This window comes from Thamnophis elegans, chromosome 8 (assembly GCF_009769535.1).
Source record: "Thamnophis elegans isolate rThaEle1 chromosome 8, rThaEle1.pri, whole genome shotgun sequence".
Classification (NCBI taxonomy): Eukaryota; Metazoa; Chordata; class Lepidosauria; order Squamata; family Colubridae; genus Thamnophis; species Thamnophis elegans.
Window position 1 is genome coordinate 30,173,242 of NC_045548.1, and position 26,550 is coordinate 30,199,791.

Consider the following 26,550-nt stretch of genomic DNA (forward strand, 5'->3'; position numbering starts at 1 on the left):
TGGCAACTGGAATCAGAATTTCTGTACCCAAGCAATGTAGTTGTAAAATGTGACATCATGTGACTAAATCACTTAACATCAGCAATCCCAGCAGTCTTCATTGCGGTCTTTAAGCTGGAATCGTGGATTGTTAAGTGAGGCTCTCATTGCAATTTCCTGCTGGCTTCTGAGAAGCAATCAATGGGGAAGCTGGTTGAATATTGCAAATCCCAGAAAGCTTTCATGCAGGTTGACAGGCAGTTGATTGTCATGATGTGTATCCAGGTGAGGGAAATGGTCTGTAGTACTGTGGACAGGGGTTCTGAGCCATTGTGTAAGATAGATAGGGGAGCTGTGATGCTGCTGTGAAGGCAGGGGAAAGAACTGCCATTTCAAATAGTCCCTGAATGAGCAGTCAATAAACAAGAACTACCTGTACATTTTTCCATTACATTAATCCAAAATAAGTCTTGTTCAGTGGATTTTGAAGAAAGAGTTCTATTTCAACATAGATCAAAAAATTATTTTAAATATGATGAAAAATAAGGAAAGGAAATGTTTCTTTGAGAGTAAGATGAGTGGTCCTAAATTTGATAAATTAATAAATAATGCTCTTTAAAAGTGTTAGAAGAGCAATTTCATCAGTGGAAAAATAATGTGTGATTGTGAATATATAAAAGAGAGGTGTCAGGAAGATAAACACATATCTATTATATAGGATGCTGTACTTCTCAAAAGTCTCTGAAATTTTAGCAAGCTCTTTCCATTGGGAAATAATTGATTCATGTCAAAAGTCAGGTAAATACTTGAATATTATTTCAGATATCTAAATAACTAATTCCATCATCAACCTAAGAAAAGTAAAATACAAACATATTTCCCTGTGCATAAATAAATATTGGAAGCTGCATTTCACATGCATTGTATATTTAGGTACACTTATGATCCATGGCCATTTATTCAGATACTACATTATCAGGTGTGTGAATGAACTAATGTATATAATTTAAACACTGAAGGCAGATATTTATCAACAACATATGAAAAAGACCACAATTTCTACACAATTACAGTCAATGATTCTATATTCTCACAATCAGATCTGATTATATGACTAGTTACATATTAACAATAGATAAAGTGTCTATACCATTTATTATTGCCAAGAATATCACTTAGGCTTTATATCATCAGGCAAAGTTGTTTTCATTTGCATAGATGTGACACCTCTGTGTTATTTATTTGTGCAGGCATGTGCATGCAGGCAGAAAGACACGTGGTTTGCTACTTCTGGTTTTATTGCATAGCTTAAAATATTTTTTTTTACTTGACATATTTTTTAAAATTGCCCCACACTGCAGTGAAATAGTTTTAAAAATATAAGATGGTATACTTTTTTTAAATGAAAGTAAAAATAATACCCCTTGAAATGTGAAATAAAAAACAAAACATTAAAGAAACCAGTATATTTTGCTAATTCAGAGTAGCCCTTATTGTGAACTGCTTAGTTTTCCAACCTTCATAATCACCAACTAGAGAGTATTCGGAACCAATCCATGGGGGAGGGGACTCTCCTTTAACCATTAATACAAATAGCGATATAGGAAGAATCTAATGATTTATTTTTTATTGTAACAAGCATTGCATTTAGGTCTATTTTCACTGCCTGTAAACTGCATAGGGTGGATATTTGCTCTGAGAATAAGTAACTGTAATACTTAAGTTTAAAAAAAGCGTAAGTTTAGAATCAAGTTATATCAGTTTATTAAATTATTTTCATGCGGTTTGGTCTATTCGTTCTATACTATCTAACTTCAGAGTTCTTTGCAATTGATATTTTTTGTAAAAAGGTTTCCATAACTGAGTCTAGAAAAGTATCACCTCTCCTTTTGATATTTTTTTAATTTTTTGGGTTCCCGTTATATTTCCTTCTTACCGAAGCCAATTGCAAACTCAAGTCCATATTCTTGTTCAGAAAGCTACATTTAAATCACATCGCACATCATCCCTATTAATTGAAGCATTGACCCCACCAGGGATGCCAGGGGGTTTTCTAAAAAAGGCAAGATTTGTTGTTCAAATAAACCCAAATTCTCCATAACGCCCCTCCCCAGTACATCAGTTATAAACTATATTATTCTTATTTATTTGATACATACAATATAATGTATAGAAAAATAGATTTTTAAATAAAAACCTGGAAACACAGATAAGCATCGAAAACCTAGATCTGGATTTAAAAACCCAGCACCGGCAACGCTGCCACCAACTAGCCGACCTCGGTTTACGAACGCAGTCTATTTCTCACAATCATCCGCCCCAAGCCCGACCACCCACAAAGCGTATCGAAAGCTTCCGAAGCGCTCTCATCTCCGCTCTGCTCTCAGGGGGTTTCCCCAATTGAAACGCGGGAGGAGGCGAAGAGCTTCATTGGCACCCCTGCGCGTGCGTGGAGTACAGAAACAACTCGTCTGGCCTGCCTTTCAAAGGATCAGTGGCGTTCCGTAGGAATGGCGGCGGCAGCGGCGAGCGACCCGGAAACAACGCAAAAACAAGTAAGCAGTACTCGACTCCATGTGATAGGAAAGTGGTGGTGATGGTTCGGTTTTAACCAAGAGGCGAGGAATTTGGTTCTGCGAAGATGACGAAAAGGGGTGGGGGTGGGGGGAGAGGCGCCCGAAGGGAATGGTCAGATTTGGGATTCTTTCCCACCTTAGAAACATCCGACGACCAGGTAGCCACGAATGGATCAGATATAATAATTCAAGGAAGTTCGTAAGTGGGGAATTGAAGCAATAGGCGCTTGCTGCCCGTGCTCTGAGGTACACTGCCTTTGAACATGGAAGTTCTATTTAGCTATATCACTTAGTCGTTTTCAAAACACCTATCCTTTATTAAACATAGGCAATCCGTTGAATGGATGGAATCTGTCAGTTTAAACTAAGAAATAAGAGATATGAATAATTGACTGGAACAAAAAGTCTAATGAAAAGAAGAACTGGGATGACAATGATAGCAGTGTTTCAACATCTCAGGGGCTGCCACAAATAAGACCGAGTCAATCTACTCTTCAAAGCACCTGAGGGCAGGACAAGAAGCAATGGGTGGAAACTAATCAAGGAGAGAAGAAACTTAGAATTAAGGAGAAATTTCCTGACAGTTGGAACAATTAATCAGTGAAACAACTAGCCTCCAGAAGTTGTGGATGCTCCAACACTGGAAGTTTTTAAAAGAAGATTGAAAATCATTTGTCTGAAATGGTATAGGGTTTCCTGCCTGAGCAGGGGGTTGGACTAGAAGACCTCCAAGATCCCTTCCAACTCTGTTATTCTAATTCTAATATTTAGATTGTGCATTTATTTCCTCTGTTTTGACTTGTGGCTGAATGTTGACATTCAGATTTCAATAGTGTAGAGCGATAGGTTAAACTCTCTGACTTGGCTACTCTTTCCTTTTGTGAAGATCACTGCCCAGAAGGAAATCATTTACCAATCAGTTAAGAAATGCAGGGAGAACTCAAGTTTTGAGAAATTGTTTACTACTTGTCCTGCTTTACTATTAATGTCAAAAGAGAAGGTTGCAACTGTCAAAGCTTGTAAATTTCACAAGTCCAAGCAGACAAAGTGTCAAAACCTCCAAACAGGTATACAGCAAGCTTTGGATTCAATGGATTCCAACAAGCCTATAGGTTTGAGAAACTGAAATGTTTTGAAAGAATGCTCAAAATTTGTGTTCATTATAGTCCATTATACCCACCCTTCATTCTTTGGCAAGTTTGAAATATCAAGAAAAATGGGAGAGTGGCAGAGGTGGGTTCCTACCAGTTCGCACCAGTTCGGTAGAACCGGTTCGTCAAACCTACCGAACCGGGTAGAAGAGGTTCCACCAGTGGACCCGGAAAGCAGGCCACACCCACAGAAGAGGTTGCAAAATTTTTTGAAACCCACCACACACACACACACACACACACACACACACACAGAGCGAGAGAGAGAGACAGACTCACACAGAGAGAGAAAGAGAAAGAAAAGAATAAAGAAATAAAGAAAAAAGAAAGAAAGAGAGAGAGATGAAAGATAAAAAGGAAAAAGGGACAGAGAGACAAAAGGAAGAAGAGAGAGAGAGAGAGAGCGAAAGAAAATACATGGCCGACAAGCCACTCCCACAGGTCACATGGCCAGCAAGCCACTCCCACAAAGGAGGCCACACCCACAGAGTAGGTTCGAAAAAATTTTGAAACCCACCACTGGAGAGTGGGTCTACTAAAACCCAGAACCTTGCAGAATTGTGTGTATTGTTGTTCAAGGTCTCTCTTTTTGAAGTTCAAGGAACATGTTTACTTCATACAACTTTCATTTCCCTTTAAATTACAAAGTTTTAATAATTTGTTTCTCCAGTTGTTCCTATTAGTTTGATTTCCTCAACTATATCTTTCCTACTGACATGTTAGGTCAAGGCAGCTGATTTTCTTTTAGACACAGACACAGACCCCCCCCACCCCCCATGGCTTTTCTCAACTCTTTGAATACATAATATAGCAATAGCACTTAGACTTATATTCTGCTTCACAGTGCTTTACAGCTGTCTCTACGGAGTCAGCATATTGCCCCCAACCATCTGGGCCCTCATTTTATTGATCTCAGAAGGATGGAAGGCTGAGTTAATCTTGAGCTGGTGAGACTTGAACTGCCAAACTGCTGGCAGCCGGAAGTCAGTAGAAGTAGCCTGCAGAACTGCATTCTAATCACTGTGCCACCACGGCTTAATATAATAAAAATGTTCTTGGACTTCAAAAAACAGAAATAGATGTCTTTGTGCTAGGATGTACAAAAATCATACACAACAGGAAGTTAAAAAAATAACTTAGTTAAAATGTGCATATTCTTCTTACCCAGTATTTGAAACTGCTAATAACATCAAATATTTAATTCTGGCTGGATTGTTAGATCCTGTTGTAACTGATCTTTATGTTGGGAGATTTAGCTATATCTCTAATAAAAGCTAATTATATGTCTGAGCTTTGTCTTTTTACTCTTCAACAGCAAACACCTCAGAGTTTCTTGAGAGATATTTATTTCCATTCTCTTTCAGCTATAATTGCAAACCATTTTTAAAAAAAAACTTGCCAAAAAAAACTGCAGGGATTTGCCTTAAAGAATTGGACACGACTGAACAGAAGGGAAAAAAGTGTTCAAAGTAAAATAACTTAAACTAATTATATATAACAACATTTCACAGACTGAAGAAATTGAAGCTCTATCAGCTATATATGGCGATGAATGGTGCACTGTTGATGAAGATGAGAAAATTTTTTGCATTAAGATTAGTGATTGCTCAGCACAGCCAAAGTGGACTCTCAATTTGCAGGTAAGTTTATAGTTGGGACTATAGTTTGAAAGTAGACCTCATGAGAGTATAGGGTTTTTCTTTGTAGGTTTTTCTTTTTCTTTCTCTAAAACAGTTTTAATGTTGGGTACAGTTGTTTCTTTTAAAAATTTCTAGTCGTTTGCAGAGAATTGGGAAGGGGAGAATTAAATGTCCTTTATGCTACTGGAGCACCATCTTGTTGATATTAAAAAAGTTGATGAGATCTGTTTTAGACAAAAAAATGTACTTTCTTTATTGTATAGAACAGTGTAGCCTAAGACTACATCTTTCTGTGTACTTTTATAATATTACAATATTTCAGAATTGAACTTTTCCCCAGCTACTTTTAAAAGAAGATACTATTGCTGGTTGACTGTTAAAAATCTTGCAGGTGATTCTGCCTCCTGAATATCCAACTTCAGCACCACCTATTTATCAACTTAAGTAAGTACATGCTTTCCAGAATGATATATTATTTTAATAATAGACTATATAACTATAATCCTCCCCAAATATTGTTATGTTTTAACAGAAACTGAAATATTTTCGTTTTTAGCTTTCCTACATAGCAGCAACGGCTGTTTTATTGCCAGACATCCAATAGCTAATGCTATGTACCGCATTTTTTGGAGTATAAGACGCAACGTTCCCCCCCAAAAAGAGGGTGAAAATCTGGGGACATCTTATACATTGAATACAGTATTTTTGGCCTCCTGAAACCCTGCCCCCTTCACAAAAATGGATGTGCAGAGGGTTTGGGAGGCCTGCAAAGTGCTCCTGGGGGCTGGGGAGGGCAAAAACAAGTGAAAAAATGACCCTCTTTTTGCTCATTTTGCCCCCCCAGCCCCCAGGAGCACTTGCAGGCCTCTCAAACTCTCTGCATGCCCCATTTTTCACAAAAAATGTGGCGTGCAGAGGGTTTGGGAGGTTGCAGAGTGCAAAACCCTTTTTAAAAAAAATTATCTCTTCAAAATCTTGGTGCGTCTTATATTCCGGTGCGTCTTTCTTCTGAGAAATACGGTAACTTATATGTAGCTTTAATTTCTGTTTGAGGCATTTAAAAAATAATAATAGCTATTTTGTTTTTTTCCCAATTTTTAATAATCTTATGTTTATGTTTTATGTTGTGTTACTTTTATTTTGGACTGTATTATTTGTTGGTTCTGTTGTTAAACTCTGCTGGCCAGTCTGTAGGTTGTGAATATGTGGTATATAAAGGAACACAATGAATGAATAAATAAATTCATGTTCTTTAAAGAGTTGGGAGAAAAAGGATGCAGTTATGTAGAACTGACATAGAAAATACCTGAATAAACAGAAAGATCTTCAACCATTGTTCAAAAAATACAATGGACATATCACACCTCTTAGAGAGGGAACATTCCAAAGTGCAGATGCTAGCTGAAGAGATGTGCATCCATATCTCCAGTGTCTCATTATTAGGGTTCTTGATTATCAGATTAATTACCAGAGTTCTTGAGAAGAGAAACAGAGTTATGTGACATCCCTTATGAACTAGATTATCTGGATAAATTTCCGTCTGGAAATGGTATTGATCACTCTAGGAATGATTGCTGGCAAGATTTAGATGGAAGATGTGAATCCTCTCCTTAACCTTTCAGTGACATTAAATATCAACCGTGATATTTTGGGGGATTGGTTGTGAGTGTTGGGGATTGGAGACATTTTAGTGCATGGCTCTTTTGTTTTCTGAGTGGGCGGTCCTAATCAATTGTCAAATCCTTGTATAGTCCAGGATGGGGTACTCGGGGATTTACATTTTTTCTATTTTTACATATGTGTGAAATCGCAGAGAGAGGTCATCCAGTAATTCAGGGTGTTGAATAATGAGTAGGTAATATAATGTTTATCTCTCCGACTAGGCATGCAGTGGAAGATGTGTCAAGGAGAGGCTTTGCTCAGTTTAAGATGGTGGGCTAATTTGGCTTTTCCATGATCTGCCGATAATGGTGACAATTATGCCCCTAAATCTCTTGGTTAGATTAATGCAATTCACCCTTCATGGGGTTGCCTGAACGCAAGTTAGAAGGAATGTGGCTCTGAATGTAATTACCTGCATGGTGATTAGAAATAATAGGTTTAGTAGAATTGTATCAATTTTGTTGGGAGTGTATTGATAGCCAGTAAGCATTCGGATGCAGTTCTTGTTACCCTTTATGGCTTGGCTGCTCATGACTTTTATTAGTAAACTATCTGATCTGGATAAATTCTTTCTGCCCAACACATTTAGACCAGAGGGGATCTTGTAGGTTCCTTCTTCCTTGAGACATGAAGGTGGTGGAAACTCCAAAGCAGACTTTCTGGTCATAACTTCCTTTCCCTGAAATAGCATACTTTCCATGGTCAGGTTGGTGTCCTTCTTACCGCCATTTTACAAAATACTATAACAGTGTTATAGATAGGTATAGGTAATATCCTTCTACCAAGAGCCTTTAATAGAAGGGTATTACCTGACTGCAAACAGTTGATGATGGGGCACTGACAGTTTATGCTAGAGTTTCTGAACTTCAGCAATTTCTTAAAGTTGCTGAAGTTGAGAACCACTGATTCATGCTAAGGTAAGGCTAGATGTAGGAGTGTTCTTATTCTGTATTTTACTCTGTTAACACCAAACTAAGAAACCTACTGTATTCTTCAGAGTATAAGACGCACTGGAATATAAGACACACCAAGATTTTGAAGAGGCAAATTTAAAAAAAAAAGTTTTTGCACTGTAGACCTCTCAAAAGCGGCCCGTTTTCGCGAAAATGGCCCTGGTTTTTTTTTGGGGGGGGGGGGGAAGGGGTATGCATAGTTTTTAGGAGGCTTGTAGAATGCTCCTGTGAGGAGTGGGGGGCAAAATTGAGCAAAAAACGGTGTATTGTTTGCTCATTTCTGCCCTCCCCAGCCCCTAGGAGCACTCTGAAAGCCTCCTAAATGGCACAGCCATTTTGGTGAAGGGGGTGGGGTTTCAGGAGCAAACAATGCTGTATTCAGTGTATAAGACGCACCCAGATTTTCAGCCTCTCTTTTGAGGGAAAAAGGTGCATGTTATACTCTGAAAATACTGTAATTATTACTTAAACATAAAGCTAAAGGTTCCCTCACACATGCGTTCTAGTCGTTCCCGACTCTAGGGGGTGGTGCTCATCTCCATTTCAAAGCTGAAGAGCCAGCTCGTCCGAAGATGTCTCCGTGGTCATGTGGCCGGCATGACTAAATGCTGAAGGCACATGGAACACTGTTACCTTCCCATCAAAGCTGGTTCCTATCTTTCTACTTGCATTTTTACATGCTTTCGAACTGCTAGGTTGGCAGAAGCTGGGAGAAGTAACAGGAGCTCACTCAGTTACATGGCGCTAACTATTTGAACCTCCAAACTGCCGACCTTTCTGATCGACAAGCTCAGCGTCTTAGCCACTGAGCTATCTCATCCCTCTACTTAAACATACATGCTCTCCAATTCATTGTAGAACCTAGAATGAATTGGGGAGCATATGTGTTTATGTAATAATTATATTCCATACAAAATAAATTAAAAATTTAAGTGTACATGTTTAATAATTATATTGTAATTATACTTATTAATAACTTGCAATTTTTATGGTACACAAATAGGATATGGTTTAGAAAATGCTATCAATAGAAATTGGTATGTTCATTATGTTCCAGTGCCCCTTGGATTTTACAAAAGGAATATGCAGAACTGGCAAATCATCTAGAAGAAATCTATGTGTAAGTAGTATATATTTCTATCCTGTTTTAATGTACAGTTTTAAAAATGTACAGTATATGTATTTTAAAAAAATTAAATACTCATAATTCCAGCAGGTGGCAGTACAATGCAAAAAGTATAGTAAAACAGATATGTTCCCCCAAAAAAGTAAGCTACCTAAATTTTATACAGGGAGAATGGGCCTCTTTTCTTTCATGATCAGAATTACTTTAAGTATAATGTTTGGGGTCCAGATATCTACATGATCAAAACAGATGTCAGTTAAATTTCATACACTTTTGCAACAAAGTACTGCCTACCCCAAATTGCTTTATGTTTAATGTTTATATGGTGATAATTGCATGTAATAAAGAGACATTGTAGAAACTCTTGTGTTTGGTGCAGCACAACTGTGCCTTCTAAAGCTTCTAGTTAAACCCATGCTGAGAGATCTGAATAGACTCATTTTGGAAAGCCCCCGTGGTTGAATGACATACTAGAGGTGCTGGTTGGTGTTCCCCATTTGGATCATTACTGTATATAAAAGTGATTATCTGGGAGAAAGTTTAGACAAAACAAAATTTTACATGAGGTCAATTTACCAGATGCTTTGGGGGCCTTATTTTGTGATATTAAAATATAGGATTTTTTTTGTATGCAGTTCTTATTTTTAAATTAAGAGCTTCTTGATATATCATCTGTAATTGGCTTGTTTCAGACAGAACCTTGGTGAAAGCATTCTTTATTTGTGGGTGGAGAAGATACGTGAGGTTTTGATAGAAAAATCCCAGTCATCTGAATCGGGTAATATGCGATGTGTTGCTCTTTATATAGAAGGAAATTGGCTTGTAAATGAAAATAACTAGAAGAGATTTGTGGACAAAATGAAATGTAGCAATATGAGGGGCATTATGGCAGTATAGCAAATAGATCAAACTTTTTCATTTTGAGATGTTTGCCATCTTACCTGTCCACTTACCTGTATTTTAGTTTCTATATATGGTTTGCATAGTGTCATTTTAGTATTGATATAGGGTCATGTTTAGATGCATGTTGTCGGTGTTGGCAGTGTTATATTTCAGAGAGCGAGCCGGTGAAATATGCAAGCTTTATGAAATGGATAGATAGATTGATCGAGAGACAGATAGACAGACAGACATACAGATGAAGTGTTACATATTTCAGATTTGATAGAAAACATGTAAGGGTCAGGAAAATACTACAAGGACCTGTAAATCTTTAAATATAAAAATTACTATTGGGCAAAATAGCATGGAAATGGAATTTTAATATTGATTTCTTTAGAGCTCTTGCCACTGAAATACTGTAAGTATTAACTGGCATTGATTTTTTTTACCAGTAGGCCCAGATAATAGAAAAATTACAGAAGAAACAGATGTGGGCTATGAAGAAGAATTTGCACTGGAATATAAACTTCTTCCAGATTGTACAGCTATAACGTTGAATTTTGATCTTTCTGAAAAAAAAGGTAACATTGCTATTGCTGTCCCATTATATTTCATTTAAGCTTATATAACAATAAAGAGGAAAAGCAACTCAATAAATATGATAACATGAAGCCCCTATAAAGAGAATGACATCATAACAACAGAGAAGTTGGTCTGTATTACGACAAATTGCTGGTTCACCTAGCTTTGTAATATAAACTCAGATTGCCTTGATCATTAGGTAATGAGAGTGCTTTTTTCTTCTTCGATAATGGGATGGACATGGACCTCCTACTTGTCAAACATATGCTTTACCATCGTACAAAGGTGTGACACGGCCATGCAGTTTCCTTTGGCCCTCTTCCTATGCCCATATGTCAGATATGAATGTCTGAATTGGGGAAAGTGTTGAAATAAACACTGCTTTGGGGTCTACAGCCTTGACTACATGGGATTCCAACATACACGTGCATATGCATATTCATATACTGTACATATTCATATATTGTTGCTTATATTTCCATATCTCAGATATTTGTTAAGACTGTGCAGTCCTTTGGATTTGATTTCTAGGAAATTCTTCATAATGCACAGGGTTCTTAGCAAATATGTCAGTTTCTAAAATCTAAGTCCCAGTTGAAACAAGAAAGGAACAAATAACAGAATTCTAAGATAAAGAAATCTTAGTTCCTTAACCTAGTTATCTTGGTTCTTTGTAAATAGAGCAGCCAGATACTGACGATTAGATTATATGAGCTAAGTGTGAATTTTTACTTCTACAGTCTGTTTCTTTGCATTCTTCTATCTTGTTTCCTAGTTTGAGCCAAGCTATGCTTGCATTTGGCTGAAAAACAGGATTAAGGTCTTGAAAGCAATAAGCATAGAAAAGGAAAAATTTAAACATAATGAACATGACTATAAATTATTATTTGTTGTTAAGATTTAAAGAGCCCAGAGATAATATTTGTGAAGAGGACAAATATCAGGCTAGTCAGAATCATTCAAAATTCTATTTCAAATAGGTAAAAAGTTCAGTAAGCCATTGTCAGCCTCTGCTTTGCTGCTGCTTCGGCTGTCATTGAAACGGGGAGGGGGGGCATGGTATCTGGGAGGGGAATCGTTATGTGCTGGAGGAAGTTTCTAGATGCTGATCTGACCACCTTACTGCGCATGTGGAAGAAGGGAGTTTTCCGCCAAGGCCAACTGTCCAGCATTCCATTCTGGTGATGACTTTTGAAGTTATCTCCCACCTGACAGTTGTGTGCATTATAATTGGACTATGAACGGAGGTGCCAAGGGGAGGGGATTGGATTATACATGATATTATTCGCTTTTGCTCCTAATTAACCAGACTCAGCTTAGCTTTGCAACTGTTCGTTTATAATTAGTAAAAGTACACTTGATTTCAATTCAAATGGAGTCGAGTGGTTTCTTTCCTGATTACTAAATGAAGTCAATGCTGACAGCCATCTTTGCACAAAATCTGTTTGTTTTTTTTCAATTTTCAGATGAAGAGTTACCTCCAATTTATCATGGGACCCCAATTACAGACCGAAGAAGCACATTTCAGGCACATTTAGCATCTGTTGTATGCCTCAAACAGGTTAGTAAAGCCTGCTTTCAACCAATCATATCATGTTTTCCAATAGGTTATACATATGGGTTCAGCATATTCATATGTATAAATTAAGTGAAATAACATCAAAGAACTGCTCAATAACTTTCTAGATTTTCAGATCTCACTATCCCATTCAGTAATTGTTTAATCTAGAAGTTCATATAGTGGTTATTCTGATTTCATTTTTGTGGCTCTAATGTCTGTAAACAGTGGTATGTTAGCTGTTTTTCTCAGGTTGAGTGATCTTCTGGGTAAGTTGTTATGAAGAAGGATTTTCTGATTATGTGGATTTGGAAATGGCCATGCTGCTGTGGGAAAATTAGTACTATATTAATGCATTATGTTGACTGATGAACAACTGGAAGTGAAAATAGCAATTGGGTATTTTGTTGGTAACCTATGCAAATGTATGGGAAATGTGGTATCAAGAAAGGACATCTTGGTGCATTATAAATTTAGCTTACTATCTGGCAACTTATAGTATCTGCTTCTTTATAGACAGGCCTATTAGTACGTGAATGGAAAATGAATGAAAGATTTAACATAGACTGAAACAAGATCAGAATGAAGCTGGAGAAGGTTGAGACATGGACCATAGACAACAATGATGGATAAGAAATGAGACATGAGAAAATAATTGGGATATTAAGAGGCTTAATACTACTGAAACAGCTACTAAATTCCTGAACTAACTCATGGACAAGCAAAGGAAACCAGTTAGAAACTTCTATTATCTTATGAAAGATGTCTCAAAAACAAACATTTAGACACTACATGCTAATTAGAGAATGTTATTTTGAAACAGCTCACAAACTCCATGACTTTCCAGCTGCTTTTTCTACAAAACTCATCTTGGCTACATGAGTGTAGCTGTCAGGCCTGGAAGCCATCTTTTGCATTGGGCCTTCCAGCCTCCACACTAAATTTAGGGAGAACCATCTTCTAACTAAAATTTATGTTGCATTTGTATTGCAGAAAGCACTCTTTAATAGTAAGAAATTTTTGTCTGTTCTGTAATAATAAAATTGCATTATTTCTAATGCTGGTCTAATATCTGATCTGCATTATTATCTGTTGGTATCTAAGTTAGGTTATATGGAAAATAAACTTATTTGGTGAGTCATAATTTTCCTGGTGTGATTTTATTCAAAAATTAATTTAATAATGATTTAATTGCAAGTGTCATCTTTATCTTTAGATGTTCAGAAACTTTTAAAATAGAAAGGCAGGATGTAATTTTAATTAAAAACAGTTATAATTATTGTATTTCCTGTCATGTATCAGATCCTTATATTGGCAAAATGTACAAAAATACAGTAGTCATGACAGGTAAATAATTGGGTGGGGAACCATCTATATTAATAGGCAATGTGGCAAGTTATCGTTCAAAGATTTTGACAATGTTAGTTTATCTACCTCTACTATCATGTCTTTGTGACATGATCACACAGATCAGAAAACAGCATGGGTGGGCAGATAAAATATAGCAATAGCAATATAGCAGTAGACTTATATACCGCTTCATAGGGCTTTCAGCCCTCTCTAAGCGGTTTACAGAGAGTCAGCATATTGCCCCCAACAATCTGGGTCCTCATTTTACCCACCTCGGAAGGATGGAAGGCTGAGTCAACCCTGAGCCGGTGAGATTTGAACCGCTGAACTGCTGATCTAGCAGTAGCCTGCAGTGCTGCATTTAACCACTGCGCCACCTTGGCTCTATATATGTAGAAAGCTCCTATTCATTGGAAATGGGTGCTCCCTGGTTCTCCTCAAGTTGTTGGACCTCAGGGCCCATTATCCATAACTACTGTGATTAAGGTTTTTGTTGATTGGACTCCTCCAATATCTGGAAGACTTGTGGGGCCTATTTGTTTTAGGATAAGTTCCACTACACTCAAAGTTTTTCATACTGTGCTTTTCTTCATGCATATGTCTCATGATGTTCCAATTTGTTCCTTTTTACGTGTGTTGTGGAACATTTTTGTTATATACAAATGAACCACTAGGTAATTGTCACACTTTGTTTGGCCACATTGTCCTCCTTGGTCACTTGTCTCGGCCTTTTAACTTAGATCAAGTGTAGGAAGAGAGATATATTGAATAAAAGAAGTATGAGCTATACTTCACCAGTGTTTTTCTCTCTGACATAATAAGAGAACTTGCTTTGAAATAATGGAAACACAACAAAAATAAATATTGAAGATGTATTTTGATGACTCTAGAGGAATAACTTTTCTCTTTTGAATTAAATGCTGTTTGCTTGCCAGACATGTTTTCTCAAGCTCAAAGCTTTAATATTGTTTTGCTTAAAGTGATATTAATTATGCATTGTTTATTAAAACAGTTTCTTTACACAGTCTTTATTATATAGGGAAATGTAATCTCTCTGATAAGAATAATACAGTTGTTACTATATTTGAAAGGAGACAGGAAAAAGACAACTTAAAAATTACAACCTAATTATTTATTGAACTCTTTTGTGACTAATGCAGACAATTGAAACAAATGTGTTAGAGAAGACATATTTATTACTACAAGCAAACCCGCTGGATTCTGTAATTTACTAAGCAGGATGCAAGCAAAGTTAAAATATTTCAGGCCTATACATTTTGATTTCTTGGAAGAAATCAAATTTCTTAGAAGAAAGGCACTACAGTACATAGCAACTTAACTATCACTTAATTAGTTAGCCATACTTAGAGCAGATTTACTGATTTTTGTAAGTGTATTCTTAATTAGGCCTAAATCTAGATCCAATCCAACAATCTAAAGTATGCATATTGAATACCAAAGATCACATACTGATTTCTGTAAATCTGCTAATTTAATTACTGCTGTTTCATGTTTATATTCAAGGAGCATATGAGTTTCTATAAATTGAGTCGTGTTTTTTGTGGCATCTGTTGAGAATTGATTTGTTTTGATGACAATATTGGTAATATTATTTTCTACCATTTAATGTGGAATCTGAAAGCTATTTTCTATGTACATTATCACCATTAATTTATCTCTTGTTTTTACATCTCTTTCCCCAATTTTTGTTCTATAATTTTTGCCTGCTTGATTTCTTTATTTTATCCATAATGCTTTTTTAATATAATAATAAGTGCCTTGCATCCTAAATTCCTATTCAATTCAGTTAAGGCGAAAAGCTACTTCTCAGCATTTGCCATCACCCTGTTGTCTGTTGTATCATCTGTTCCTAAGGATTTACCAAATCTAGAAGCAGAGTTCCCTAAAGGAGCAATTCTGTGATCTCTTTTCTATTGAAGGGAAGGAAGTTAGAATTCAAGTTTTTGTTTCTGCCCCAATTGTCAGTGAAGACTGATTCTCAAAATGGCTAGAAAGTACAGTCTATTCTAAGAGAAAGAGAGTTTGTTGGCTAAAATATGCATTCTTCAACAAAGTTGCACTTAATTGTATTCAAATATACAAGACTTAAGCATCAATAAGGAGTTTAAGTGAAGCATATAAATCCTAATTAGTGTCTGCAACTTTATTTTTCTTCCAAGGTGAAAAATATTCTTGCTGAATTGTACAACAATAAGAAAATAGCCAGTGCTACTCACAACATATATGCTTACAGGTGAGTAGCTAAGGTGTGATAGTAATTACTGCAAAATAATGAAGAGGATAAATACTAATTAATGTTCTGTCTCTTGGATCTATATGTTCAGACCTAGTAGAATTGCATGTGATTATTCATGGATTATGGGGGTGGGGGGTTTATTATTTTATTATTTTGTATTTCTTTTATATGGTGTTTTTATACCCTTGTAAGCTGCCTTGAATCACCATGTGTGCGTAGGCGGCAATATAAATTTTCTAAATAAATAAATATTCATAGATTTTAGAGAATTTTATAAAAGCAGTAGCTTGATATGTAAGCAAATGTAATATGACACATATTTCCATTGTTATCTAGTATTGTTTTTATTTTAAGGATATACTGTGAAAACAAGCAGACATTTTTACAAGATTGTGAAGATGATGGTGAAACAGCAGCTGGGGGTCGTCTTCTCTATCTTATGCAGGTGAAAGGAATCAATTGGTAATAAGATATTTTTCATTCTTTGTAACCATAACATTATGATCAGGAGATTCATAGCCATAGCATTATAATCAGACAAACTTTTGTTAATGGATACATCCTATTTGAAAGTATTATTTGTTATTTAGAATATTTTGACCAATGATGAAATGGTGAAAATGCGGACAAGAGATCAATAATATTTGGTATATTGAATGAAAATATTACTAATTTCCACAATCATAAAGTGGCAATTGGTGTTTTAAGTTTTCCGTCTTTTCTCTAACTTTTTCTTGCCTATGATTCATATCACTCCTGGACAGGATAAATAATTTTAGAATGAACTAATATCAGCTTTTCCAATAATTTATTTGTGGACTATAAATCTATCATCATATGAGCCGTGGTGGCACAGTGGTTAAAATGCAGTACTGTAGGCTACTTCTGCTGATTGCCACCTGCCTGCAATTTCACAGTTCGATTCTCACCAGCTCAAGGTTGGCTCAGCCTTCCACCCTTCCAAGGTCGGTAAAACAAGGACCCAGATAGTTGGGGTCAATATGCTGATTGCAAACCGCTTAGAGAGGGCTGTAAAGCATTATGAAGCAGTATATAAGTCTAGGTGTTATTATGATCCAAAACAAAAATGTAGGTTACATTACCTGAAAAAACTTAGATTGGAAAGGCAATGCTAAAGTGCATGGCAAATATGTAAGATCTAGGTTTGCTTTGCCTTGCCTTGGAAGAGTATGTAAAATAAAAATGAAGCATCTAGTCATCTTTTCAGTTGTTGCTGATGGTCTGACAGGATAAACAGGAGTTTAAAGTTACAGGAAAGATCATTGAACTTATCAGCTTCCTCCTTCTTTCTCCTATTAAAAAGCTCTGCTTTCGGAAGCTTTTGTTTAAAACCAGTGGTTAAATTCAATTTTTTTTACAACCAGTTCTGTGGACGTGGCTTGTTGGGCATGGCAGGGGAAGGATATTGCAAAATCTCCATTCCCACCTCACTCTGGGACCAGCCAGAGTTGGCATTTGCTGGTTCTCCGAACTACTCAAAATTTCCGCTACCGGTTCTCCAGAACCAGTCAGAACCTGTTGGATTTCACCCTGTTTAAAACTAATATCCAAATTTGCGTGGTGTCCAACACAGCTATGAAGATGGCTTGCTTCAGTCATGGAATTGAGACTGCAAAAGTATGTTTTTCTACAAAGATATTTTGCAGGTAGTATGTGTTGAGCCATTAGAAATGCTTGTATGCAACAAAGTGGATCAGATGGTTGTAAATCATCTTTGAAATATTAATATATATATGCAATTTTTAAAACTATAGATCCTGAATGTCCACAATGTTTGGTAGTGGTGTCCCGCTGGTATGGCGGTATTCTTCTAGGACCAGATCGTTCAAACACATCAACAACTGTGCCAGAAATATACTTGTGGAGCAGAATTACACTAATATATCTGTAAGTTTTAAGTAAAATATCTGTAGCATTAGTTTCCTTCTGATATGTTCCTTTTGGTATGGGTAAGGGTAGAGTTGAAATGCATGCTTAACCTCAGTGACAATAAATGCTATCTACAATAGTATTCTGTAAGTGAATTTATTAAATGATTTTTTATTTAAGGGGAAAAAATGAAAACTTCCTTGTAAGTTTTTCTCATTTAAACAATTATAAACCTTTTATTAATTTTATAACCAATGTTTATCCAACGCAAATAATTTTAAATAATTTGTATGTCTAAAACAGTGGTAGTCAACCTGGTCCCTATCGCCCACTAGTGGGCGTTCCAGCTTTCATGGTGGGCGGTAGGGGTTTGCTGTAACTCTGCTTTATAAATTTTATAAAGTAAAGTTACTTCCCTACTTTATAAATCACTATTACTGTGGAACCGGTGGGCGGTTAGAAAATTTTACTACTAACAGAGATACAAAAGTGGGTGGTAGGTATAAAAAGGTTGACAACCCCTGGTCTAAAACTTTCCCCAAAGCATTCATGAAATAGGGATAAAGTAAATGTAATAGAATATTAATTTTAGGTAATTATCTCTGACTATATGCTATCAGTGTTCAGAAAAGAATGTGATCTGTGTAAAATGCTAACAATTAATTAGGTATGTTTATCTGATTTTTTAATAATTTATTTCTCTAGCAAAATTCATCTAAGCCTCTTGGAAAGAACAAAAGAATGAGAAAAGACAAGAAGAAAGCAGAACATTGATGTATTTTGCAGAATTACATAGCAATAGTTCATCTTTTGACTGTCACCACTTAGTGACTCTATATGACTTAATATTCTAAACCTTTTGTTCCAAAAGTGTGAAAACACTTGGCAGTAATACAAAACATTTTTTCTTCGTAAGAAAATCCAGCAATTAAAGCAGTAGCACCAGGCCCAGAAAACACCTTCAATTTGTTCACTGTTTCAGCTGCTGAAAAATTAAAGTCTTTCAATATAAAACCTTCCCTTTGAATTTAGTCTTTGTTAAAAAAATAAATAAATGAGAAAGACAGAATTTCACAATCTTCTCTTTGTCCTTCTGGGGTAAATATTTTAATAATGTATGGTAGTAAGAATTTGTTGTACCAAGCAATCTTGAATGGCTTTGATAACCTTCTCTTACACCAAGTGTCAATTTTACTTCATGCAGAAATTTCAGATCTGTCTTTTCCTATTGCTTGATTGTGGCACAAACTTTAAGGAAGATATACAGTAGATCTTAGAATTGATTGTACAGGTTTTCACCAAATTTCATCAGATTATTGAAATCTCATTCCTACAAAGGGTGGCTGTTGAGAGAGCGGCTGGATGCTCCTGGGTTATATAAAAAAGGTACATAATTATCTCCTGACGTTAATTCAATATCACTTTAAGCAAGGCCAAGACGTAGGATATAAGACATTTTGTTCCCTGCATTGGTAAACTTAGAGGTTTACTTTTGAAATAGAATTATGAAAGAATGAATGTAATGCATTTCAGATGTTGAGAGTATCATTTCCTAAATGATAATAGCTTTTCTTATTCATCACAATTTTCATAGTGGTAATGGTATTAGATTGTCCACATGTCAGAAGGTCGCAAAAAATGATCCCATAACCCCAGGACACTGCAATCACCATAAATATGAGCCAGTTGTCAAGCATCTGCATGTAACCCACTTTGACCATGGGGATACTGCAAAGGTCATAAGTGTGGAAAATGGTCATAAGTCACTTTTTTCAGTGCCCTAACTTTGCAGTCATTAAATGAACTGTTGTAAATCGAGGTCTGTCTGTATTTTAGTCTGAATTTATTTATTTTTATTTCTGGTTTAATTATGCAAAGTGTTATAAACACAGTCATCTTGAATACAATAGATCAGATTATTCCTGACACTTTCTCAAATCATAGAAAAGCAATCTTGATAGACTTCAATTACAGAATTGACAGTAACTCTTTTTAAAAAATATATTAAAATGTCTGATTTTTTTAATACTCTTAACTGAATGAAATAGAACAGTTCTCAGGAGTCAAAAAACAACTCTTGCAAAGAATCATTTACATAATCAGAACTGAGAACAATAAAGACAGCACTCTTAAAAACACATTACTAGTTTGTGAAATTTCAATTCTTGTAATTTGAAAGCATTGTCATATCTCTTAACTTGTGTAATCTAAAATTGAGTCAGATGAAGGAACAAGCTACCGGAGATGCTGAATTATCCCAAAATAAATTAAGGTGGGAAAGAGGGGAGGAAAGAGAAAATAGTACCTTTTGTTCTAGATTCCTCAACCAGGGAAGTTTTATTAATGAACCCTGTCTTAGAGCAACACACTGAATAGCTACGTATTGATGGAAAAGCCCTTGCATTTGGGAGCAGCTTGCAAAAGAAATGATTGATATTTTGCTTGCAAAAAGCAGCCAAGGCAGGGTGGATTTCCAACTACATAATTCTTGCTTTGGGTGATGTGCACAGCTTATATTATCTTTCTAAATATGTATCAGCTTTGTAATATAGGTATTTATAGTGCTAGGGTAGTAGAACTTTGCTATCCTATGCCACAACTCTCCAATTGGCCTTGAACTCGTCTTTGCAAGTCTGAGCATACACACACACACGCACACATTGAACCAGTCTTCCTTGTCTTCAAGGTCACCCAGCTGATTTTGTGCCTAAATTGGGACTACAACTCACAATCCCTTAGTCTCTAGCTTGGTGTCTTACTCCTACACCAAATTGGCTTTCAGTGTAATCTGTTTGATAGATGCTATGATTATAAAAATGGAAGTTAGATACATACAAACCAGTGGGGGTTTTCTACCGGTTTTGACTGGTTTGGCTGAACCGGCAGTGGTTTGGCGGCCTGGGTCGACTGGAACTGGCAGTGACCCAGGCCTGCCATGCCCCCGAACCAGTTCTCCAGTTGGCGCTGTTGGTGCCGCCATCTTGTTCTTCTGTGCAGGTGCAGAACAATTTTAATTGCACTGCGCATGTGCATGCACGAGCGAACCAGCAGTAGTGCCTGCCAGAACCCACTCTGAAACACATACACACACACACACACACACACACACACACTATGTTGTAGTAAACTCAGACAATAAGGCAAATGTACATCCCGTTCAAGTGACTTCATGGATTTGCCTATGTCATATTTTTGGCAGAATTACAGTAATAATCAAGAAAAAAAAATCTTCTTCTAGGAAGCTTTTCAACTTCCCACAATAGCCTCCAACCCTAATATTCTCTACAGGCCTCCCATCTGAATATTAATGAGGTCTGTCTGCTTAGCATCTCAACCTAGACAAGATTAGCCAGGTACTCTGACCTGCTGAGATACTGAACTGTGTTGGGCTAAAAAAAAACCACACCAAGGGGAATGTACACATATATAAATAAATACCAAGGATATGCAGCTCTTCAGATCCCATGCTGAAAATGTGTTCCAGAGTGGGGATGGGTAGCCACATCCATCACACTTGGGTGTCTTTCTAAAGAAGCTGCATTTTTGCTTGGCTTGCACTGGAGCTGTATACTGTAAGAAAAATAACCTGTTAAGGAGATTGCAGAGTTAGTAGCTACACCTGTTCAGAGATACCTTGCCCGATCCTGCGGATGCTTTCTAAACTCAATAGAGTATTTTCCTGGGATTGCACAGCTATCACTTAGCTTCCTTAATATGTAGGTACCACTGCCTTACAGGGTTTCAAAGGGCTTCATATCCCTAATAAATTGCTATTGCAAAGAGCAGCAGTAACCTATATGTATAAAAATGGTGGTGTGTGTTTATGTGTGTGTGTTTGTCTTTCTCTGTGTGTATGTATTCCAGCACACCTCTGGAATTCCTTGAGCAATTTCAACCAAACCTGGTACACAGATGGCTGGAAAAATATTGTGGGGGTAAGACCACCCTAACACCCCTCAGGGTGTGAGTTCTGTTAAGATACAGCCAGTTGTGCCTTACAATGGCTTGTACTGTACTGCTGTAAAATGGCTTCTACTGTACAGCTCAGTGGAGTTACCATGATAACGGCTTCACAGTACTCCACAAGGGGGTCGCCTCTGGTAAGGGAGAAAATCCAACATTAGAAATTATGTTTTGTCTAGACATTTCCCCCCTATAAATAAATACCCGGGCAACATCGGATTATCAGCTAGTCTTTAAATAAAAAGAAAATCCATTACTGTTCTTGTTAATTGCTAAGTTTTAAGTAACAGTAACGGAGTTGGAAGGGACCTTGGAGGTCATCTAGTCCAACCCCCTGCTCATGCAGGAGACCTGTACTAGGGATTCGAACTGCTGAACTGCTGAACTTTCTGATCAACAAGCTCAGTGTCTTAGCCACTGAACCACCTAATCAGTATTTCCAGTGATGTGCGGTGAAGTTTATGGCTGGTGAGGCAAGCGGGCAAAAGCCGCCCTATGTCGGACACAGCGGCAGGGCTTTCGGATGCCCCAGCACTGTCCGACATAGAGGCGGGATGCCTCTATGCCAGACACAGCGGCAGGGTGTTTGGACCCCCCGGTGCTGTGTCTGCCATAGGGGCGGGACACCTCTATGCCGGACACAGCGGCAGGGCGTTTGGACCCCCCGGTGCTGTGTCCGCCATAGGGGCGGAATGCCTCTATGCCGGACACAGTGGCAGGGTGTTTGGACACCCCTGTGCTGTATCCGCCATAGGGGCGGGATGCCTCTATGCCGGACACAGCGGCAGAGCTTTGAGATGCCCCGGCGCTGTGTCCACCATAGAGGTGGGACGCCTCTATGTCAGACATAGCGGCAGGGTGGCTTTTGCCTCTAGCACCGGGGCGGCAGGGCAGCTTTTGTGCAAATGCCGCCCTACCACCCCAGCGCTAGAGGCAAAAGCCGCCCTACCGCTGTGTCCAGCATAGAGGTGTCCTGTCTCTATGGCAGACACAGCGCTGGGGCGTCCGAATGCCCCGTCGCTGTGTCCAGCATAGAGGCATCCTGCTATGTCCAAAAGCCCTGCTGCTATGTCCCAAAGCCCTGCCGCTATGTCCAAAAGCCTTGCTCCTATGTCCAAAAGCCCTGCCACTCTGTCCAACATAAAAAAAGTGCCAGCCCGCGGGCCAGCAGAGGCGGGTAAAACACACTCTCTCTCTCTCACACACACACACAGACACACATTACTTACAATAATACAATTACTTACAAATTACATTAATTTTGAATTCCTCCACCTCCCTCCTACCCACATACCTTTTCCAGCTGTTTCACAGAGGATTTCAACTCTGCTCTTGTCTGCCATGATGAAAATGTAAAAATGTAAAAGGAAAAAGGCAAGAGCTGCTGAAGTCAGGCTGGGTTAGCTGCTGCCAGAGTCCCTAATGGATGACTCTGCTTAACTGTTTAAAAAAGCCTCTAAAAATGCCCTCTACAGGAGGAGGGAAGAGAACCACGTGCCTCATCTACATAAGGAATTTTTCGGCTTTTAACCCTTGCTTAACTCTGCTCAAGCGATTATAAAGATAGACTAAATGAGGCACGTGGTTCTCTCGCCTCCTCCTGTAGAGGGCACTTTTTTAGAGGCTTTTTTAAACAGTTAAGCAGAGTCATCCACTGTGACTCTGTCAGCAACTACCTCAGCCTTTTTTCCTTTTACATTTTTTCTTTTCATGATGACAGTGGTGAGGCCCTGCCTCCCCTGCCTCCCCTGACTGCACGTCACTGGGTATTTCTGTTATCTTACTAAAATTGTAGATGCACAATGTATATATTAAGTAAGTGGTTCAAGCAAGGTTGAATGAGCTTTCCTTTTAATTCTGGGGTCACCCTGAATTCCCAGCTTCTGTAAAACATTAAAAAAAAATAACAAGTGGGTGTTGTGACTGTTATATAACCAAATAGGAGAGTGTTAGCCAAGTAAGTTTTATGATTCTTTTTTAAAAAGAAGTAAGACTGTTCCTCTTAAAGCTACAGTGCAGAATTTTCTTCCTGTGCAGGGCTGCTCTTTGGTCAAGCCATCGCGTATGACTTAGTGAGGGTGAAACAAATCAGAGAGGTAGAATACCTATTCCCATAAAAGTGAGAATAGGCTTTAGAACATAACTTTACATACTTATTTCCTGACTATCTTCCTAAATATGAAATTGAACTGTAGGCAATTTGCAATTGTGCTGGGAATGAATAAAATAATCCTAGTTTCTTAGTTGATTGATCTGGCTTATCTTGTGGAATGAAAATTTGGACTTGAAAAAAAATCAGCTTCATGAAAATTTCGTTTGAAACAGGAGAGATGTTATTCTATGGCCAATTCAACCACTTCCCTTTCACCCTAAACTATCCCCTGAGAAAATCCTACAACTAGAGGTAGCATCATTTCTTTAAAAGGAGTAAAGGTTTTTAATTTGGATTTAAGAAAAAAGAAAAAAATAACCAACTTGTTTTTGAAAGTAAGTGCTAAATCTTTCCTCCCTAGAAGCCAAATATTTCCTATTTCTTGGGAATAAATGGGTTTCCAAGATGCTGGTGATGACAGAATGGGGCATTTGCACCTTTAATTAAAAATAAAATAAACATATGCATGGTATCATAACTAGCTGTGACTCAAAAAACAAACAAACAATTTTATAGTCACCATTTGTAAAGGTCACAGAAATTGTTCCTTAAGGAGCACATTTTTAAAAAAAGGCTATTACAGATGCAAAAACTTGCCTTCAAAGGACCATATTTATCCTAATAAAGTAAAATGATTAATTAACCAACAAATCTTACTGAATTAGAGGACACTTGCTCCATTTGCTTATCTTTAGTATGCAAAGCTGCACAAATCTGCTCTCAGACAAACAACTGCTGAGAGACCCTATAGTTATGAATCTTGCATTTATAATTCTGACTCTTGCTATGAATCAACTATGAATCTTGCTTTTCACTTTTGGATTTACATTCTATTTAGGCTATGAACTCCCCAAAGAGTGAACCAGTTTTGTAGCTATCTTTTCATTTTTAGAAAACAATTATGGAAGAACAGAGAAGATGATTAGATGATATGGATAGCCAGTACTCAAAGTTTGATTCCAAAGAGCATAGAAGTGTGAACTTGGGCCTATTGATCATCCTTTAAAGCAGCCATACCTTTTCTTAAATCAATAGGTAGTTGCAGAAGGCTGCACAATCTGGGAAAAGATATGGCTGCTTTAAAGACTTGGTGATAAGCAAAGTCAATGGGGAAGCCAGATTCATTTAACAACCGTGTTACTAACTTAGCAACTGTGGTGATTCACTTAACAACTGTGGCAAGAAAGATCATAAAATGAGTGCAAAAGTCATTTAACAAATGTCTCACTTAGCCACATAAATTTTGTGCTCAATTGTGTTTGTAAATCAAGGATTACCTGTATTAATTATCAGGAATTATCCATTCCCAAACAGTTAGTATTTCCTGATTTAAAAAAATAATCTGATAGATGCTCAATTTTAGCACAGTGAAATGTTGTGTCTCTGTCCCATTTCCCAAAGTTGCATGGCTTCTCACTAGCAATGGGTGTATCAAGCCAGCTTTACACTTGGCTAAATTCTTGGGTTTGAAACAGGAAAGCTGCCCGACATTTTGTGTCTGTTTTGCCGTCATAGGGGGATAAAGTAATGATAGTTATGTGCTGCTTAAGGAAGCTTCCAAGGGTCCTCCATTTTATCTCCTCAACCACATTCTTGTAGAGTTGGTTGGGCCAAGAGTGACCAAGCCGAAGTCATTTAGAGAGTTTTCATAGTTGAGGGGCGCAGGACTTAAGTCTGGGTCTTTCCACTCCTACTCCAACACTGTAACTACTATACCACACTGGCTTTTTTCCTGATAAGGAATCCACAGGCCTTCAGTCAGACCACACATTCTAGTTTGGCTTCAATGTGGCAAACAGATTTCATTGTGATCTTAAATCTAGTTGGACAAAGGCTCTATCTTGCACAAGTATTTTGAACACAACAAGCTGCAGCTTCTCTTTTGTTGAAAGTTAAAAAGGGGAACTTCTTGTCACACGTGGGACTAAATAATGTAAACAGTAGAAGCATCCAAACAGAGCTGTGATGGCTGAGCCTTATCAGCATTTTCTTCAAGTTAACTAAAAGGCAACCCACGTCAGTCACCAGCTTTGATTATCATAATTTGCATTATAGATCTAACAGTCCCAATCCCCTCATATTGATTTAGTACGAAAGGAATGCATACATACCCACCCATTTCGCTTTGTTTCAGCTGGAAATTAATCTGTTTGCAGAGATAGGTATTATCGGTATTTTTGCTTCTTGAGAATACGGTTCAAACAATGAATACAGACAAAGATATTGAAAGGTCTATTTTGGGTTAGATTATTAATCTTTCAAACAAATGAATATGCCCGGAGAGAGCATAAGAAAGAGTCTGCTGTCTCTTATTAACTGGCTTAGCAGACTGAACACATGAATAATTCAGCTAGGAGAGCCTTTTCCCCCCCATGATGATGGATCACCAAGTCTCTGAAGAATTAACACTGAATCATGAAATGCTGGAAAGGGGGTCCATGTGTCCAGTCTTGATTCCTGTAGGAACTGTGGCATTCCATCCCTACATGCATTGATACATACCCATCATGTGTTTCCTTTCTGAGATAATAAATATTATGCAAAGGGAAGAAAGGGAATAAAAACAAGAAGCCAGAGTAATGAATGGCATGAGGTAAGAACAGAAAGTACAGCTAAAAGTAGTTTACAGCAACACTCTACCTTTCTCCACCAGTCCAACTTTGCAAACCAGCCTTGCTTCCCTCAAGTCCATATATCTCTTCAAACATTTATTCATTGGCTGCAGCAAAAAGGGAAATTAAATGTGTTTTCTCTCACTAACTTTTAGCCCCTGAGTAACTAACTTTTGCTGTCTCTTAGGCAGCAGCACACATATTAATATTAATATCT

At 37.5% G+C, this 26,550-nt stretch overlaps 1 protein-coding gene across 1 annotated transcript; it reads left to right on the forward strand.

Moving 5' to 3' along the window:
* Nucleotides 1-1,507: 1,507 nt before the first annotated feature.
* Nucleotides 1,508-18,620, forward strand: IMPACT (impact RWD domain protein). Its single transcript, XM_032223266.1, is given in 13 exon segments — nt 1,508-2,534; nt 5,218-5,346; nt 5,738-5,790; nt 9,019-9,081; nt 9,780-9,865; nt 10,425-10,550; nt 12,018-12,112; nt 15,640-15,713; nt 16,071-16,161; nt 17,492-17,510; nt 17,513-17,557; nt 17,560-17,624; nt 18,312-18,620. Coding segments are annotated over 13 exon segments (960 nt in total). The 5' UTR covers nt 1,508-2,489; the 3' UTR covers nt 18,381-18,620.
* Nucleotides 18,621-26,550: the final 7,930 nt, after the last annotated feature.